This window comes from Panthera uncia, assembly GCF_023721935.1.
Source record: "Panthera uncia isolate 11264 chromosome A3 unlocalized genomic scaffold, Puncia_PCG_1.0 HiC_scaffold_11, whole genome shotgun sequence".
NCBI classification, from domain to species: Eukaryota; Metazoa; Chordata; class Mammalia; order Carnivora; family Felidae; genus Panthera; species Panthera uncia.
The window spans coordinates 83168578-83188212 of NW_026057578.1; the positions used below are offsets into that span (position 1 = coordinate 83168578).

General features: G+C 41.0%; 1 protein-coding gene and 1 long non-coding RNA gene across 3 annotated transcripts in view; one reads left to right on the forward strand and one right to left on the reverse strand.

Annotated features, from left to right (window-relative positions):
* The window catches only part of LOC125937047 (uncharacterized), a 34551-nt gene that overhangs the window by 7178 nt on the left and 7738 nt on the right, over positions 1-19635 (forward strand). The window contains exons 2-3 of one of the 2 annotated variants that reach the window (XR_007462235.1): positions 9212-9397; positions 11964-12158. This is a non-coding gene — a long non-coding RNA (uncharacterized LOC125937047). Of the gene's footprint in view, positions 1-9211; positions 9398-11963; positions 12159-18146; positions 18549-19635 lie in introns of those variants that run through there. The other variant, XR_007462234.1, reaches the window with a different exon arrangement.
* Positions 10576-19635, reverse strand: part of DNAAF10 (dynein axonemal assembly factor 10) — a 26580-nt gene continuing 17520 nt past the window's right edge. Inside the window, exons 5-8 of the mRNA XM_049651551.1 lie at positions 18021-18136; positions 16943-17077; positions 14533-14630; positions 10576-11478 (exon numbers count right to left, since the gene is read on the reverse strand). Of these exons, the coding sequence (XP_049507508.1) occupies positions 11271-11478; positions 14533-14630; positions 16943-17077; positions 18021-18136 (557 nt within the window). The 3' untranslated portion in view covers positions 10576-11270. The remainder of the gene's footprint in view (positions 11479-14532; positions 14631-16942; positions 17078-18020; positions 18137-19635) is intronic.

Here is a 19635-nt window from a genome sequence, read left to right on the forward strand (position 1 = left end):
AGGGATTGGAGAAAAGAAAGAAGGGAGGCTGAATAATGTGGTTTCACCACACAACCTTAGACTGCCAGCATCTTGACTGCCATTATATAAGAGAATAAACCACTATATTCAAGAGTCTTTGTCACATGCAGTTAGGAATGCAGTTCCTAACCAACAGTGTCCTATTCAATCATTTAACCAATAAGCCAGTCTTTGTTATGGGCCTAGTCATGTGCTATGGATTATCACCACAGTAAGCTTGCCTGTGCCCAAATTGGACTGTCCTCAGAGGGGTTAGTGTGGCCAGGTATGTGATCTTTTATATCGATTCCCATCTCTTCTTCCCCAAATGGTAATCTCAGTCCACAGAAATAACAGAGCAAACTTTAAATTCCCATCTTTGGCTCAGATCACCTAAGAAAATCAGTCTAGAAACACACACACACACACACACGTACGTGCACACACACATGCGTGTGTGCACGTGCGCGCACACACACACACACACACACACAGCAGTGCATACAAAAAACCAAATGGCTTTTCACAGCACCCATAAAACTTCCTTACTTCAGTCTCAGGAATTTTTCAGAATAACCCTTTGGCCCTCTTTAAGAGAAGGTCCATCTGATGAAAATGTAATAGCTCTATGGAATAAAAAATTGAAGAATTAATAATTCAGAGCTACTATTAAATCAATGTGCTTCCTGTTGATTTGTCAATGTGGACTTTTCCAATTAGACAATTTTATTACAGTGATGAATACAAAAGGCACAATTTAGAGACTACTGTTCTAAGTTATGGTCCGGTTAGCTTAACAATCCGTATTTGCTATTGAATAAATGTGATGGCTGTAGCCTTCTAAAGATTAATGGGACTTTATTGGCAACTGAGTCTGCTCCTGTCCCTGGTGAGGATCAAGCAGGAGTGACTTCACATATCCCCAAAGGATCCTTCCTGACCATTGTAATGGCCCATCACCTCCCTCCCCAGGGTCCTCTCCCATCCCATATCAAGAACACCCACCCTGCAGATGACAGGTGTTACGGACAGTGCCTGAGTCCCAAACCAAGTCCCACTTTCACTGGTAAAGACAGCAAATAAAATTCCTTCTTCATCTACATGAGGTCCTGTAGAATTTGTCAAATGGAAAGCAAGTGCGTCAAAGGTTCACAGTCAATGCAATCAAACCCAGGGGATCTCTATTGTGAGTAATGTATTAGTACCTGACTTATTTAGCCTGCTGCAGAAGAAGGGACAGCAGATACAGAGCAGAAGAACTGAGGGAAGTCCTGGATCTACTACATTCTAGCAGTGTCACCTGAAGCAATTTGCTCAACTGCTCTGAGCCTTGGTTTCCTCATCGGTAGAATGGGGATAATAACCTCTACTTTCTGGAGTGGGAATAATTACATAATAAAAGAGTATAATTCTTCTGACACATATCAGATCCTCAGGAAAGTATCTGTTCAGTTTACTGACAGGACAGGACCTGTGCGTCAAGGAAGAGGTAGGTCTCCCTCCTTGACAACATTTTATTAATTATTTTCCTCTTTATCTGACTGGGAGCACATGCTTTTTTGGACCATGAATGATCTGTGAGCAGCATTTTTGCTTCCCCTCTGAATTTGTTGTGGGACACCTCTCTTAGCTTGCAAGTACTTTGATGGCAAAGATGGTGTCACCTGCCTTGAAGCGAATGACAAACCAGGCAGACAATTTTGCTTCCTTCCTTATTTTTAAGGCCCCAAAGCATGGGTGAGCAAAGTCCAAATTATCCCTGTTGACTTTTTCTCCCCTCACATACACACTCAAGCTCCTCCTGGTCAGCTCCTCTGAATTGTCAGAGGATACTTCAGTCCTAGAAGGTGGATAGAATGACCAACTCCTCCTGGTCTACCTGGCACTTTTCTGGGTTTTTAACTAAAAGCCCAGCAACATCCCAGGACAGGTGGTCATGCTTAGAGGGGAGGAGCCCTGGCCTGTGGATTGGAATAATCTCTCTAAGAGGCCTTTACCTGTTGTATGCAGAGCAGACCTCATGGCTGCCACTGGGTGCTTGACTCACTGGGTTTGCACTGCCTTGCATCTTGCTTCAGAGTTTGCTTCTCCTTGGAGACTAGCACCAGGGTCACTGGAGTGCTCCTGCCTCGGGCCTCACTGGGCCTGGTAAATAACAGCCCAGCCTGAGGGACCAGGCCCTCTTGGGTGTCCTTTCCCCATGGCAGGCAGGCACATGGGAGCTATACTAATTAACAGGTCCCATTTTTCTCCTTGCTTACTCAGGCTGCTCCTGATAGAGCTATGAGGGCAGGAGGCCCAGGGGGCCCAGAAATGTAGCCAGGTCTTCCCCAATGGTTACTAATGAGAATGTCCATGGGCTGAGAATTGCAGCTATTACTGGAATGACTCTTATGCAAGTTATTTATCAGTTGGTGATGTCTGCTCTTGTATCCAACATCAAACAATTATGTATGCTTGTTCCCCACCCAGGGATCTTGAGGTCTTTGTTTCTATATGCTTTTCAGGGTTCTGCCCACCCTCATCCTGGTTACTCTGTTTCCCTTACTCATGCTCTCGTGTCTTCTGTGCTGGTTTCCTCATAGGTCTGATCTTTTAGATTTGCAGGAGGCTGTCTCAGTTGCTGGTTTTGCAAGTACAGGCCTCAAGCTAGACCTGCAGCATGTGAAGAGCAGGGCTGGGCCCAAGCCTCCCCAGGCATGCTGTTTTGGCTTGCCCAGTTGCCATTCCCCTGCATCTTGTAGTGATAGTAGCCTCACTTTGGTATAGGAACCACCCGATCTTCTCCACATTGTCTGGACTTTGTGGGCTTGGGCCTAAATAATGGGAGCACTTGTTGTCCTTGACCATCACAAGTTAGCTTAGGGAAGCCCTGGGACCAGCAAGGCCAATGAACCTTGATCCCAAGATCTCTACTGGATCTGGTAGGGGAACATGCCTTCTGCCCACAGGGGCTGCTCAGTTGAGCTGATATACACTCGGTCTCTTCAGCTACCACGTAGGGAGAGCCTGCTTGAAAATGCAGTCAATCCAGACCAATAACAGGTGCAATGGGTATCCACTGTGTCTGCCTTTACGGCATGCACACCCCTATTCTTAAAACAGCACTTTGATTTCCCTCTGGGGGACCACCACTCCACCATTTCATGGATTGTTATTTGGACAGTCAATCAAGGAGTCTGTTCTCCTTTGGTCAAGGCATGAGCACATGACCTCACCAGCCAATGAGACTGTGTCCTGAGAATTTGAACAGTACAAGGAGGGAATACAGATGGAGGTGACTCTGAGACATAGAGAAAATAGGAGTGTCATCTGCCAGATCCCCAGAGCTGCCTTGCTTTCTTTCCTGTCCACAGCCTGATTTTTCAGCTCTTCCTTCAGTTCCATGAGCTACCTGAGGTAGCTTTATAATATCCCAACCTGGCTAGGCTGAACTACACTTACCAGAATTCCCTTTCCTGTATGTTTTCATGTCACGTGGGCCAGGAGAGGGATTCTGGGAATCCCTTTATAAAAAGAAGAAAAGAAGTTAATAGTGAGGACTAGGTATCCATGCATACAAGAGAAAATCCCAAGTTATGAACTTAAACACAAAACAAGTGCATTTGTCCATCATGTGGAAGAAGTCGAAGTAAACAGCCTCAGGCAGGTGTGATGGTACCATCTGTCCCCAGGCTCCTCATGCTCTGTATTCTGCTGTCCCTGGAGTGTAAGCCCATGCTCACCGTAGTGGCCACAACTAGCTAAAAGAGAGGCTGGCAAGCATAATCTTTATTGTGTGCTACAATAGAAATGGGTTCCTGTTATTGAGGGAGGAGGAAAGAGTAGGCAGGGGAGGCCACTGCTGCCTGCGTAATGGGAGAAAACAGGGCTGTGCCGAGGGTGGAAAGGAAGCCAGCGCCCAGTCTATGCTAGAACACATTTTCCTTCCCGCCCCCCTCCCAATCCTGCACTCAATCAATGCTCCCTCCATCTCTTCTGCTCTCATGAAAATCCCTGCTAAAGGCTCCATTCACTGTGATAACACTATTTCACAGGACTTTTATCCTTAATGTAGCAAAACAGATGGGGGGGAAAATGCATCAAACAACTTACACCAATATATGAAAAAGAAGAGGTTAAGAGTCTGGGTTCTAGGGGATCGATAAACCATGTTTCTACTCCTGGATCTCCTGTGTCCTAGCTGTGGGATTTTGAGCAAGTCTCTTAATCTCCTGAATCCTATTTTTCAATTGCAAATTTCAACAATAGTACTGACCTTAAAGTTTTGTGGTGAGGATTGAAGGAGAAACACTTAGTATAGTGCCTGGCATATAGTAAATGCTCAGTAAACATTAGCTGCTATTATTGTCACTATTATTATCTGTATGTACGTCATCTTAGTCAAGTCTCTTTAAAGACATGCTAATGGTTTTCTCCCTGGGTTCATTCTTCACTGTTTTCTTCAGCTTCAGTAACTTGAACGGTGAGAGAGAGAATGAGGCTTATGACACATCTAAGAAGCTTTACTGGGCAGACTTGGAAAATCCATGGCATGCCCCAGAGGCCCTTAGTGGATGAGGAGAGACTGGGGCCACCAGGACTCTTCAGCTGAGAACTTTGGCTCTGTCTTCTTTGGAATCTTTAGCTTATGATCTCCCAGGAGTTCAGGGACCCCTGGGTGGGTGGTAACAGTTGCCCCTAATCCATTGTTCATCTAGTGTGAGGACCAGGTCAGCACTCATAGGGTTCCAGATGTGCTTGCTGCAAGCTCAGGCTCCCTCTGAGTGTGAATGTGGTTTCTCACCAGATAAGGGATGTGCTCAGCCCAGATCAAACACTTATCTCCAGGGTGCTGAGAGCCAAACTCTGCTTCTGTTCCTCGCTGGTATTTATTTGCTTACCCTTATCACCTCTGAAGGTGGTGTTGTTTGTGCACCTGATCTCAGTTTCTGGCTTGGTAGACTGAAAGGTGCCCTGGTTCTCGGCGGGGGTGGAGGGTGGGGGGTTGGGGGGGGGGATGGAGCATGGAACAGCCTCCAGGTGGTGCAGGATGAAGAGCACTGGATGAGGGGGTCAGGAGATGCAGCTCCTGAGTCTGTATACAAACGGAGGGATGGGGCTCAGCAGACTCAAAGGCCTCTTCCAGAGCTGACTTTCTGTTTTGCTACAAAAACCCCAGTGGGAGCATTCTTAGGGGGAAGGAAGAAAAGTTGAAGACTTAAAATGAGCAGGAAATGTGAGTGTCTTCAGCCTCTTGTGTGAGGGAGAATTGTGAATCTCTTTTGACCACACTTTACTTTGTGCTGCCTGTTTTAGCTGTGTGGTCACAGTGCCAAAAGTGGACAGATGCAGGGCTCCTGCTCATTGAGTTGTTCGTGCAGAAATAGCTTGTAAAATCAGTGACTATACCCCATGCAAATATGGAACAAGGAAGGGGGGGATTCTAGAATATTTGCAGGAAGATAGCCGATGGTATAAAGAGGTCTTTACTTGGAGAAATACTTAGTATTACAATTAGAACTTACAGAATGAATGGGTGATAGGAGGTGGGGCATAGATTATTGACTTTACAAGATAATGTCCCACTTTATAAAAAGCTAAATGTTTCCTTTTGGAAGTCAGCTCTCATGGTGCACTAAAAGGTTGAATCTATAATAAATCTAATTATACAAGTTTTGGCTAATAAATCCATTGTGTACAAGCTTAGCCATGCTGTAAAGTGTTTTTCTCCTCGTAAATACACTCTCATTTTTAGAAGAAATTTCTATAAGATAATGTCTTTCTTGCGGTCCAGTTTGACTTGTGTGCCTGCTGTGAATTGAACAATGAAGGTTTTCCAGTTGCATCTGAAGGGCAAAATCTATTTTCTTCTGTGATCCCCAATGCCCACACTTTCCCACAAGGGGGCAGCACACCACAGGGTCTTTAGGTGTAACAAAGGCCTGGGATTCAGAAAGCACAGCCCTAGGAGAGAGTGACTCCTTCCCAGAGGGAAGACAATTCACTAAAAGCTGTTAAGAGGCAGATCTTATAGTACCTCGGCATAATTGAAAGCCCTGAGTATCTGCCAGAAACCTTTTGGTTGTTCTTACATAGAAAAAGGATGAAATCATTTTGTGTGAGGGACAGTTCTTCAGTATTAACAAATTATTTTTTCTGTATCTACACAAAATTTATCCACCTAAGTTACCAACAAAAGCAATTTTAGGCAGAGACCTATACACTGAATCATAAATACATTGTTTTCCCTTCAAGTTTCGTTTGTGAGTTTATGGAAATGCATGAGGTCAAGTGTTCCACTCATGTTGTATTCCAAGTCTTTGCACTGCCCAGTGGACAGAAGCAGTGCTTAGAATTTGACACAATTTGTTATTAAGTAAACACAAATTTTCCAGGAAAGAAATTTAGGATAGAAGATCAGTTTCAGTTTTAGGGAGAACTTCCCTTTCATATTTTTGTACAGGGCTAGGCTTCCATTAAATGTATGTAAAGGATAATAAAAGATTTAACAAGTCAGGAAAACAAGTAATTCCACTGTGTCATGTCTATACTAGCTGAGGGAGAAGATGCAATTCCCAAAAGTGTATATTGGTTGCCAAGATCTAGATCCAGCCTGAGGAAGTATGAATTGATCACTCCCTGGTTTTCACCTCATGGGAGAACTTAGGGATGTGTTATGCTAGACTATTATTCTGTGACACTGGCCAAATCCATTAGGTCTCCTAATATTCATTCCCCTGTCTTTCTCAGAACTCCTGGATGTGAGTTGAGTATACCATTGCACAGAATAAGTCTGTTTCTCAACCTTTCTATGGCAGGTGTGGCCATGCGACCAACCATGGCCAAAGAAATGAAAGCAGAAGTGATATTCCTTAAGTGACAGGGTAGCCTTTCTCTTCTTACTTTCTTGATGGTTGGAATGTGGATGTGATGGTTGGAGCTGGAACAGCCCCAGTGATGATGGATGATGAGGTATGTTCCTTCCTACATAAGGAAGATGGTAGAAAAACAAGATAGGGTCAGGTCTCTCGTTATGAAGCCACCATAGCAGCCTAGACTGCCAACCTAGATGTTTAGAAGAGAGAAATAAAAATAATTTGATTTTTAAATAAAAATAATTTGGGGGTTTTGCCATAATTTCATAATTTTTTTATCACCAATCTATACGTATTGAATGTTGTGTGAAGGGCACTGCTGGATGATCTGGCTTTAAGTTGACTTAAGGACAGAGTTGGATCAGGACCACCAGAAACAAAGTTCAGTTGTTAAAAAAATCCTTCCTGAAAATTGCTTCAGTGCTACTACATAAATAAATGCAGCTGTATTTGGTCACAGCCATAGCTGTTTCTGACATCTGTGTTTTCCCTGGCAGCAGAGGTTGTGTTTATCCTGAATCTCCCTTTATGACTTAAAACACAGCCAGAATCTATTCCTGCATTCAAACTTGATGGTTGATGGAAAATATACAAAACCTATGGACATTAATGGCCATGGCCTTGTGAGGCCAATGTGCATCTGCTTTCTCTGTGTTGTTCTGATTAGGAACCACCCACTTTTCTGGTTCAAGGTTAAGGACAGGCAGATCTTCTTCCCTCTAGATCCCGATACAGTGACACAGATTTGCAGGATCTGGATAAAAGAGAGTTTTTGTGCAGCTACTTGTCCACCCTAGCCCTGTGGGACAGACGAAGGGGCGATTCTACTGGCCAAAGAACTGCCCCCCCACTCCAGGCAGCGTAGAGGGGTGTGGGTGGAGTGGGGTGGGGGCACCGTCCTAGCAGCCCTGAGTCCTCAGCTGTCTGGATGTGGGACAGGACTTCCATGAGCAGATCCCAGCAGGTCTAAGAACAGCATGGGCTCAGTGCGCCCAGGCTCTCTCAGGAGGCAACACCAGGCCCCCTGGCTTATAGGGACTGCTGGGCATGGCCCAGCTCTGAGGGAGAGCTCTGTGCAGCTCTGTGCAGCTCTGGCAGCCTAATCCCACCCAGATTAATGAGGTGGGGCTACACAAGACAACAAGGGTGGACCTGCAGGGATGAGGTCTCCCTGGGCAAAAAAAAAACCACCAGTCCTTTTTAAGGAACATAGCTAAAAGCCAACTGCCCACTTATTTTCCAAATTAGCCATAGCGACTGAATGCAGATTGAGATATTATACTCAGGTTGCATAAACCAGCCTTGTATCCAAAGCCTATTTGCTGCTTCACCTACTTTAGGGGACAATCTGGTGACCAAAGGAAAACATGTCTTTACAAAGTAGCACTTGCCTAGAAGGGCCTAGACCCCATGATCAGAATTATTCCAGGGATCCCTTACCAAAATATTTTGATAGTTTACCACCACCCCTAGCAAAGTGCCACATGTTTATGCTAAAGAAGAATGGAAACAAGTACACTAAAATGTACACAATATCTAAGTTGGGTTTTTAGGTTGTACTGAGGCCTGGATGAATTATTTCTAAATGCTGTGAATGTCTGCTTCTAATCTGGCCCTCACAGGAAGCAATGCAGCACATGAGGTAAGTTGACAGAAGGTACACCTACTGGCAAACCTAAGCATTGTGGTACCTAAGAGGCTCACTTCTCATGGTATACAAATGAAGTGCCATTTTGTTTTTGCATGTTTGGTTTATATGGATGGTCTCATGCAGGAGACCCCCATCATTGTGTGGGATACCAAAAACTAGACCCAAGGACTGAGGGGGTCCACACTGAGGTAATGCCTGGTCCAGGAGACTAGCTGGACTCCACAGGGGATCACCAACAGTTGGTAGTAGCTTCTAATTGTGTAATAAAGCTTGTGAGGCTCAGAGAAAATGAGTACCATTATTAATGATGGCTGCAATAAATTAGGGGCAAGGAGGGGTGCAAGCAGTTGAGTGGGATAGAGGACTTGCATTCCAACTAACAAATTTCATCAATTTTAACAAGCCCATCACTCCTCTCCCTCCTTTTTTACATCTTTGAAATTGAGATGCATCTTGTATCACCAAGCCAGATTGTATTTTCCAAAAATGGACACAATATTTTAAGTCTCACAGACTCGTCCAGAACCTAGCCAAGCCCCATCAAGAAGTAGAATTTATATCTTCTCTCCTTGAACAGAGGGTGTGTGTGGGGGGACTTTGTGACTGCCTCAACTAATATCATGTGGCAAAAGTGACACTAAATGAATTATGAAGCTAAGCTATTTAAAAATGATATTGCTTCTACCTGGCCTCCTCTTTTCAGATGCTCATCCTTGGAACCCAGCCACCATTGCTCTGAAGAAGCACATGCCATGTGGAGAGGCCCCTGGTTCTCAGGCCTGGCTGAGGTCCCAGCTGACAACTTGCAGGCCATATGAAGGCTACATTGGAAACAGTTCCTCCAGCCCTAAGTCTGGCTGCCTGACTGAGGCTGCACGGAGCACAGATAGTAAGTTTCCCAGTGATTTGTTACACAGCAATAGATAACTGAACGATCCTGCTAGATCCTGGTAAGCTGGCAGCAATCATGACGACAGTTGTCACAGCTGGCATGTGTACACCAAATTTGTAGAGTAAGTGACAATTAATTAAAGACCATGTTTTAAAGAAATCCTGCCTCACCCACATTTTTTGTGGTACAAAGGACAATACCGTAAGGGAAACATGGAAAGGTGATGTAGAAGGCTCAGATTCTGAATAGGCAGAAATCTGAGGCATACCATACCAAATTTATTTTGTATATATTTTCCTTTATAAGGATGATCTAAGTTTAAAAGACCATTCAAGGAATATTAAAGAAATGCTAAGTGATAAGAAGTGTGCATTGGTTTCACTGGCAGCGTTTTCCTTTCTCTGTGGCAGATCATCTTACAATCAATGACATCTTAGATTTAATGATAGAAGTACTTACTATCCTTGACTTAAACCTCTCTATACCATCAAACACAAGTTTTCTAAGAAAGAATTTCACAAATTTTTTATTTTTCCTTGAAAATTGAAAAAACAAAACCAAAACCCAGCAGGTATAGGCTTTTTTAAAGTTCAGTTGAATTCTTTTCATGTTTATTTATTTTTGAGAGAGACAGAGCATGCACGGGGGAAAGGCAGAGAGAAAGAGAGAGAGGGACACAGAATCTGAAGCAGGCTCTAGGATCCGATCTGTCAGCACAGAGCCTGATGTGGGGCTGGAACCCACAAACCGTGACATCATGACTGAGCCAAAGTCAGACGCTCAAATGACTGAACCACTCAGGCACCCCTAAAGTTCAATTTAATTTTTACTTCCATAATTCTGTCCACAGCATAAAACATCTTGTTGGTTTTTTTAAGAGGTTAATTTTCTGAATTTAATATTCTGAACTAGCAACTTTCCAAGAACCCATGAGATCACAGGAAGCTTACATATTACAAATGCTTCAGGTGGCTCTGACTCTTGAGTAGAAGAGTGAGGGAGGGCAGGCTTAATGAAAGAGTGATAAAGTGAATACCTCTGAGCTTTATCAAAAGATCTAGTGAACACTAAGGAAACAAAGTGAATTAAGAGATACTTATTAAGCATTTATACAGCAAAGAAGTGTTGGTGTCAGCTTTATTACTACTGTTAAATTATCAGAATCAGAGCTTCCATAGATTTCAAAAAACAAATTTATTCATAAAATATATAAAAAGATGTGACAAAAAATAAGGCTAGAAAACCCCACAATCTTATACATCTCAACATCACTTACCACTCAATAAGCAAAAGTCTAATTTTACTCTTATTTCTGAAGTAAAAAGAGGTCATTGTAAATAATATTTCATTTTATGAGTTATACGGCTAAAAACCGTTACCCAAATCTAGTCTGACCATGACATTTTGGTATTTTATAAAGTACTATTCTTTCCAGAAACTTACTGACACTGAAATCTCTCAAAGTATATTTATGAAGGTTAATTCACAGTAGTTTTACCAAAACAAACAATTTTAAACTAGGTGTTATGGTAAAGTATTATAACTCTGGTGATGAAGAACAAATTAAAAATATGTTTGAATATAGACAAGTATCAACTTTTTCTTAGAAACAGAGGGGAGATGAACAGAGCTGGCCCTGGAGACAGCGGTGCCCCGTGCGCTAACAAACCGCAAACCGGTGTCCAGTCAGGTTGCTGGAACACACCTCTCGGCATTTCCCACCCAGAGACGGGCTAGTCTGGATGTTTGCATCTGGGGCTTGTTTTCTCAGTCAAATCCAACTTTGTTCAGTGAAGGTCAGAGGATTCCAGGGCACATTCTAAATACTATGAGTGTTCTTCTGGAAGGTTTCAAGTCCAAAGTCTTTAGATCAAATTTTATGGAGTTTTGTAACAATCAGTACTCTTACCATTTGATCAAATGAACTACAGACGCAGAGACCCCTTTTATCTGGACTCCAGTCCAAACTGGAAATGGGCTGGGTAGACAAGGTGACATTCTGCAGAAGGCTGACGGAGCCGGCAACTCCCATCTCTACTCCCTCAGAATCTTTCTTTGACCGCTGAATAGGGTATTCGCTGAGAACAAGATCAGAGTGGTAAGGAGAGAAATCTTAACATTCTCCACATTGTGTTCATATACATATAATCCATGACTCTATTTTTACTTCTCAGTTGATTACTGGAACAAATAATCTTTCTAATGTTGAGTTTTATACAAAGATACACTATTTCAACCTCAACAGCTTTAAAGGGGATTGGTTCTACTAAAAAAATTTTTTTTTTTCTGAGAGAGGAGACAGTGCTTGCTCTCAAGTAGGCTCCATGCTCAGCATGGAGCCCAATGAGGGGCTCACTCCCACGACCATGAGATCATGACCTGAGCCAAAATCAAGTGTCGGACACTCAGCCGACAAAGCCACCCAGGCACCCCTCTCCTAAAAACTTTTAAATATCACCTCTGTTCAGCATGAGTCTGTATTTTCTTTTCATAATAAAAGTCTTAGATTGATCTAGCATTCTTTATGAAATTCACTTGTGTTCCTCACAATCTTTTATTGCAGTTCTTCTCTAGATTCGGCTTGCAGGACACCGTAGGCAGAAAAGGTGCAAAAGCAAAGGCTGTGAGTAACACTTGCAGAACCTCACCTACATACTTCCAGAATGAAGAACAGACACTGTTTCTAACCCTCGAGCCCCATGACACAGACCCAATGCACACCTTCTGTGTACCGTTTCCATGGGAATGTGCTGCTCAGGTATTTTAGACCCTAGAATATCATTGCTTCAAGGAAAAAAAAAAAGCAATTCTAAGAATATTTGTTTTCTTTCAGCTGAAATTATCAATTTATAAAATAAGTAGAGCTGAAGGTTAACAACTGTAAAGACTAGTTGGTCTGGATTTGAGAGGGTAAAAAGAAACATCCCTCCCTACAGCAGAGATGAGCTCCTAGTGAAATACAGGGACAATCTGCCTCTGAAGGCCTTTAAAGCCTGTTAGGTATCGACTGTGATACTACCTTCATTTCTTAAGTGCTAATAAAGGCTAAGAGTTTCAAAGGTATAAAGCAACTCAAAAGCAGAGAAGAAATAGAAGTGATAGGCAGATAACCTACTATTCTTTCTTCTTCTTGGACCATACAACTTCTTTTGATTAAGAGGAATAAGATATTCAGATGATGAAAAAATTACAGAATTTTTTTTCAGGTCTCTTAGCTTATTTAGTATTTAAAACATAACATAAATACATATTTAGTATTTAAAACAACATAAAGATTTTTTAAACCCTCTATATTGTCTATTAAAGTTTTAAGAATGTATGTTTGTGTGTTTTGAATATACACACACACACACAAATCAGCATGTTGGGGTTCATTCATTCAAAAAACAATTTCTGAATTAACTAGGTGAGTTCCTCTAGGAACTCTCTGGTGCTCAATAAATATTTGTAATTTAAGTGCATTACTACCAAAGGAGACTGGCAAATGGAAATAGAGCTAAGTATCATTTTACTTAAACCAAATCTCTTTTGCTGGTGTAATACTTGACAGCAAAGCTCCAAACCAATTTGAAGATTAGACTAGATACCTGTTATGGTAAGGATTAAAGTTCATACTGAGATAAGCTTCAAGTTTCTATTTTTTTTTTAATGTTTATTTATTAATTGAGTGGAGGGGCAGAGACAGAGAGAGAGAGAGAGAGAGAGAGAGAGAGGGAAAATCCCAAGCAGGCTCCACACTGTCAGTGCAGAGCCCGACACAGGGCTCAATCCTACGAACCGTGAGGTCATGACCTGAGCTAAAATCAAGAGTTGGATGCTTAACCGACTGAGCCACCCAGGCACCCTGAGATTAGACTGTATACAAGACTCCACTTTACACTATCGTCAAAAATTCTAGCTGCAAACGTGTTTGCACATCACACAGAACTACAACTCCGTATGGGATTACAGAGAAAACTGGAACTAGTTCTTCAAGGAAGCAGCCTATATAGTTTGGTCACAGGCAGAATAGTGATGTGCTGCTGCACGATCCAATCGGCAGAGACTAATGGGGAGCATGCCCTGGTTTGGGAGAATTGGGTAAGGACGATGGGCAAGGTACAAGGAGAAGACGAGTTATCAAATGGTCTATCTACTGGGCATTCTCCCACAACTCATAAAGCTTTTCCTCTGCTTGTTACTCACAGGACCTGTACAGTCTTGATCTCAAGCATTTTTTTGGCCAGATCCCTAAATACTTGGAACACTTTCCAACTGTGGCCTTGTTTCTCAGCTCCCCTGCTGCCTTCTAAAAGAAGCTAATAAATAAGAGAAGTATTTTGTAGGTGTGAAAGTCCTAGCCATACTGAAGATGGTGGTTTTCTTCTTATATCATGAATCAAACTTTATTTTGGAAATATCTTTCATTTATGGGCTTGTGTTAGTGGGTTTTTTCCCCCTTGAGTGATGGAGAAAGAAATACCATTAAGTCTCGGTTTTCATCAGGCCCTATAAATGAGCAGCTGACCTAGTATGTGCCATGTTAGGGCACCAGGGACTCAGAGCACAGCCAAGGCTGTAACTCACACTGCCTCCAGCACACAGAAAGCAAACTCCGTGATGGGGCTTTTCCTGGAGACCCATCCGTTGCCTCAGTGCTGTTTGGATTCTTTCACAACAACGGTATCTGAACTTGGTCAAGTGAGTGATCAGGATCTACAATTAAGAATTCCAACCCATTTCTTATTCTCTAGAGGTAGTGTTCTAATGACCAGACAGTAATACTTCACAAAAGCGTTTGGTCAAATTTTCCACATCCAAAGCAAAACAAAAACCAAAACCGACAACAATAAAACCTAGCCAAAGCCATGATTTTAAGCTATGAAAAGAACTATTCCTAAGTTACCCCCATAGATGGAAGACACAACCAAAATGACAAATATACTTAGTGTGCCAAAAGAAGGTTAATACTTACTAAGTGTAAAATAATGACATTAATTTGAAAAAGCAGACAAAATAACACCCTTTAATTTAAAATCATTATCGAAATAAACTAAGTCAAAGGAGGAAGAAGGACAACCAAGTTCAATCTAATCCTACTTTCCGCCCACCAGTAACTTAACAAGGAGCCATGAGCATCAGCAGAGACTTACTACTTCCAGAGGTGAAGGCTGCCGGCGCCTCCAGCAGTCAGAAAGAGCTCTCTGTTCTGTGGCAGGTGTCGGACTTGCCACACAGTTGATTTATGGGCCTAAACAGGATGAGAGGCACATAACTAGTTTTTATGTTTGTTTATATGATAAAGATTGTCCGAGAAGAGAAATACTGTAAAAAAGAATTTTTACCACTATAATTTCAACAACCATTATAGAAGTAATTCAAGTATTTCTGGCACATCTCTTCATAAGGGCTACAGAGATTTATAGAGTTCATCATAAGTAATAAAAGCATCATTTTTCTTTGTGGCTTTACGAAACAAAGTTCTACTGGATCAAAAAAAAAGATGTTATCAGATTAAAAGTCCATTTAGGTATATAGTACCATATACATAGATTTTATACATGTAAATATCCCTAGCTCACTCTGAGGGAGAAGAAAAACTCAAAGTACAAAAACATACTTCATCCTAAGGGAAAAAAAGGATAGACTGATTTAAAAACAAACTAACAACACCAACAACAACAAAAAAAAACCAGCCTTTATTTTTTAGAGCAGTTTCAGGTTTCCAGAAAACTGAGTGGGAACTTCAGAGAATTCCCATATACAGAATGAATTTTAACTTAAAGTTCCAAGAGGCTTATCTTTAATTTGTACCATTTGACTTATCTAGTCTTCAAAATAAGGACCACAGGGACTTATAGATGGGGTTTAAGGTTATAATAAGCCAGGATCTTTATTCAGTCATATTAAACTAAAAGACAAAAATGGCAACTGGAAGGTTAACAGCTTGTTAGCACCTCAACAACAGCTAGTAAATCAGTGTTGATGGTGTAATATTCACTGCCAGGAATTTGAAAGACAGACAGAGAGAAAGGAAGGGAGGGTGAGGGGCAGACCTAGGGAGAGGGAGAGACAAGGGGGTAGAGTGGAAGAGAGAAAGAGGGAGGGAGGGAGGAAAGATTTCTGCTTTGCAGGAGCAGTGAGACCAACTAACTTGATCTAAGTCATTCTTAGACACTATATTTTAGGGAGTGATTAGTGATTAGGCATTTGACTTAATAGTCATGTAAGGGGATTACCATTAGCAGATTAAAAACACATATCTCAAAATACACCCTTTAAGTGTGTGACAGTCCTCAAGTGAGTGGGTCCAGGCTGTTAAAACCTATTTTGTTTCATAGTTTAAACTTCACTTTTTCTTCTGGAAATTGATAAAAACACAAAAAGAGGGGCCATGACCTCTTAAAAATACAGTGGCCTCATTTGTTTGACAGATTTAGCAATTACTTGATTAAATAATTATAACAAAAACTTTGAAGATGACACTTTATAATGGGCAGATGAGAACCATGTTACAATTGTATAAGGGACAATTTAATAAAGTGCTTTATGTTGTTGATACTTAATATATTCTGAAATAACAAAGGCAAAACAATACTGCAACTTATAGCTACCTTAAGAATTTAGTTCATCAGGCAGCAACAGTAATTTATATGCAATAATAATAATAATTAGCAGCAATAACAACAAAAAAAAGACAAAATGGGAAGGTTTGAGAAGTACTACTGAATCCACAATGGAGGGAGAGGGAACAAGAGAGTCAATTTTTATTTCTTGAGCAACTTACATATTTTAATCTTATGGAAACTACAAATCTGTAACCGATCTTTACTTTTACATTCGAGGAAGGTCAGAGTCACATTCCCAATCCATCTCTGGCAAATGACAGGGTGTTGCAGCAGGAATTTATGCAATCCCCTTACTCCAGGCATCACCATCTTTTTTTTTTCTTTTTTTTAACCAGTATTTTTCCTGTGCTCAGCCTTCTCTTCATCTATTTTTGATGTGATAATACCATGTTTCCTTCTAAGCTACCTCAAATACTCTTTGGGACAAGGTAAAGTATGTATGTATGTGTGGATGACTGACTGAATAATTTTTTTGAACCTACAAGGTTAATGCTTGAAATAATTTCACTTAATGTAGCAAACCAGAATATGAAATAAGATGTGATGAAATGACATAAATGTATATATGTTGATATGTTCTGAAAAGTATATAATTAGATATTAATACAAATACTATATATTTATTAGAAAACACTACGCTAGGTTTTGTTGATCCAGTTCTCAACATCAGCTAGTTTTCTTTTGATTGCTCCTAAACTACAAAATAAGATTCTTAGCCAACTGAAGCCTTTATTATAGTCAAGAAATCTAAAACTGATAAACTTTGGGGAAGTACTCTGCACAGAAAAACCTGTCAAGTTCCCACAAGAATATATTAAAAATAGCTCCCTTCATATAAAGACCTGGAAAGAACCTTGATGACTAATTCTATTTATTAGTCTAAAACAAGCTATGAACATTCCTCTTCATAGAAAGACATTTCCCCCATATTTACCTTTTCTGAAACAGAGGCAAAACCTTTGGTTGGATGCTGTGTTCTCATATCAAAAACATGAAACTTTCCTTCCAGTGATGTAGCTACCAATTTATTCATACTTATGTCTTTTCTGTCAAACTCCAAGCTACATACCTGTAATAGAAAATATTTATTATTGATGGTCTAATGATTATTATTCAGGAGGTTCTTTTAAACTAAGTAAAACAACTTTAAAATTATCAGCTCATGTGAAAGGATTTAAATAATCATTTTATCTTTTGAGAACCAATACATCAAATACCTTTAAATGAAAAAATTTCTTTTTGGTTTATAGGATCAACAAAACCATCCTGAGTTCCCCTGTCTGGTAGATTATTTTGTAAATCCATATAATTTTTTACTGTTATTACATAATTATTATTTTTTTAATGTTTATTTATTTTTGAGAGAGAGACACACACACACACAGAACATGAGTGGGGGAGAGGCAGAGAGAGAGGGAGACACAGAATCTGAAGCAGACTCCAGGCTCTGAGCTGTCAGCACAGAGCCCGACATGGGGCTCGAACTCACAAGCTGCGAGATCATGACCTGAGCTGAAGTTGGACACTTTACTGCCTGAGCCACCAAGGTGCCCCTGTTGTTACATAATTATTTTATACAGTCCAGTCAAAGCTGATTTTAGAAAACAGGAAGGAACCACATTCTTCACTAAAGGTGTACAACTCAGGACCCAAAAATCTGAAAGAACTTGTGGAGGCTGTTACTATTCTAATATTAGCAGGAAAAAAGGCCTCTAGCCTAGCTCATTTTAATATCACACTGCGCATAGCCCACAGGGGTCCACAAATAGGACACAGGAGCTGGTGACTCACCAGGAGTTGTCATACCACATCTGAGTGTGTGTTCACTTTCTGAAGAAAGGATCCATGATTTTCATTAAATTCTCAAAGGGCTCCACAGCTCAAAAAGGTTAAAAACCATTGGCAGAGGGGCTGTACTGAGATGAGTTATTAGAGGTGCTATCCTTTTGAAGTAGTTTGGAGGTGGACAAAAACATGCTCAGACAAACTATAAGAACCCAAAGGTACATTACCCCATTTTTTATGTTTGTCTCCCACCGCAATGACATATTTCTGAGATCAAACAGTTTGATATCCCCATTGTCATAGCCAGCACAAACAACACGCTCCTCTTGATTATAAGCATTGCCTGGAAATCAAGACACAACATTGCATATCTTTATAAACACTAATTTGAAGGCTGCTAAAATAATGTTATAGAACCTTATACCTTATACAAAATCACACTAGGCAGAATCTCATTTTGCCAAACCCGATAGGACATCAAGATTATTAAGTTGGCTATCTAATTTTGCTTTTTTTTTTTTTTTTTTTTTAAAAAGCTCATTTGCTGAGATTCTATATTGAAGGGGTGAGTGAAAATGTTTATTGGAGTCTAAGTTGAAAGCAAATGGTCTTTCTCTATTATATCTGCAGACTAACAGGTCAATTACAGTTCAAACATAGCAGGGGTTGGTAGAATAAATACAGCTATGCTTCTATTGCTTTCTTGGTAGTAACTATATTTGAATGCAAATAGAAACTACTTTAAAACCATTTAGGTTGAAAAAAGACAGTCTCTTTAACAAATGGTGCTGGGAGAACTGGACAGCAACATGCAGAAGGTTGAAACTAGACCACTTTCTCACACCATTCACAAAAATAAACTCAAAATGGATAAAGGACCTGAATGTGAGACAGGAAACCATCAAAACCTTAGAGGAGAAAGCAGGAAAAGACCTCTCTGACCTCAGCCGTAGCAATCTCTTACTCGGCACATCCCCAAAGGCAAGGGAATTAAAAGCAAAAGTGAATTACTGGGACCTTATGAAGATAAAAAGCTTCTGCACAGCAAAGGAAACAACCAACAAAACTAAAAGGCAACCAACGGAATGGGAAAAGATATTTGCAAATGACACATCGGACAAAGGGCTAGTATCCAAAATCTATAAAGAGCTCATCAAACTCCACACCCGAAAAACAAATAACCCAGTGAAGAAATGGGCAGAAAACATGAATAGACACTTCTCTAAAGAAGACATCCGGATGGCCAACAGGCACATGAAAAGATGCTCAACGTCGCTCCTTATCAGGGAAATACAAATCAAAACCACACTCAGATACCACCTCACGCCAGTCAGAGTGGCCAAAATGAAGAAATCAGGAGACTATAGATGCTGGAGAGGATGTGGAGAAACAGGAACCCTCTTGCACTGTTGGTGGGAATGCAAATTGGTGCAGCCGCTCTGGAAAGCAGTGTGGAGGTTCCTCAGAAAATTAAAAATAGACCTACCCTATGACCCAGCAATAGCACTGCTAGGAATTTATCCAAGGGATACAGGAGTACTGATGCATAGGGGCACCTGTACCCCAATGTTTATAGCGGCACTCTCAACAATAGCCAAATTATGGAAAGAGCCTAAATGTCCATCAACTGATGAATAAAGAAATTGTGGTTTATATACACAATGGAATACTACGTGGCAATGAGAAAAAATGAAATATGGCCTTTTGTAGCAACATGGATGGAACTGGAGAGTGTGATGCTAAGTGAAATAAGCCATACAGAGAAAGACAGATACCATATGGTTTCACTCTTATGTGGATCCTGAGAAACATAACAGAAACCCATGGGGGAGGGGAAGGAAA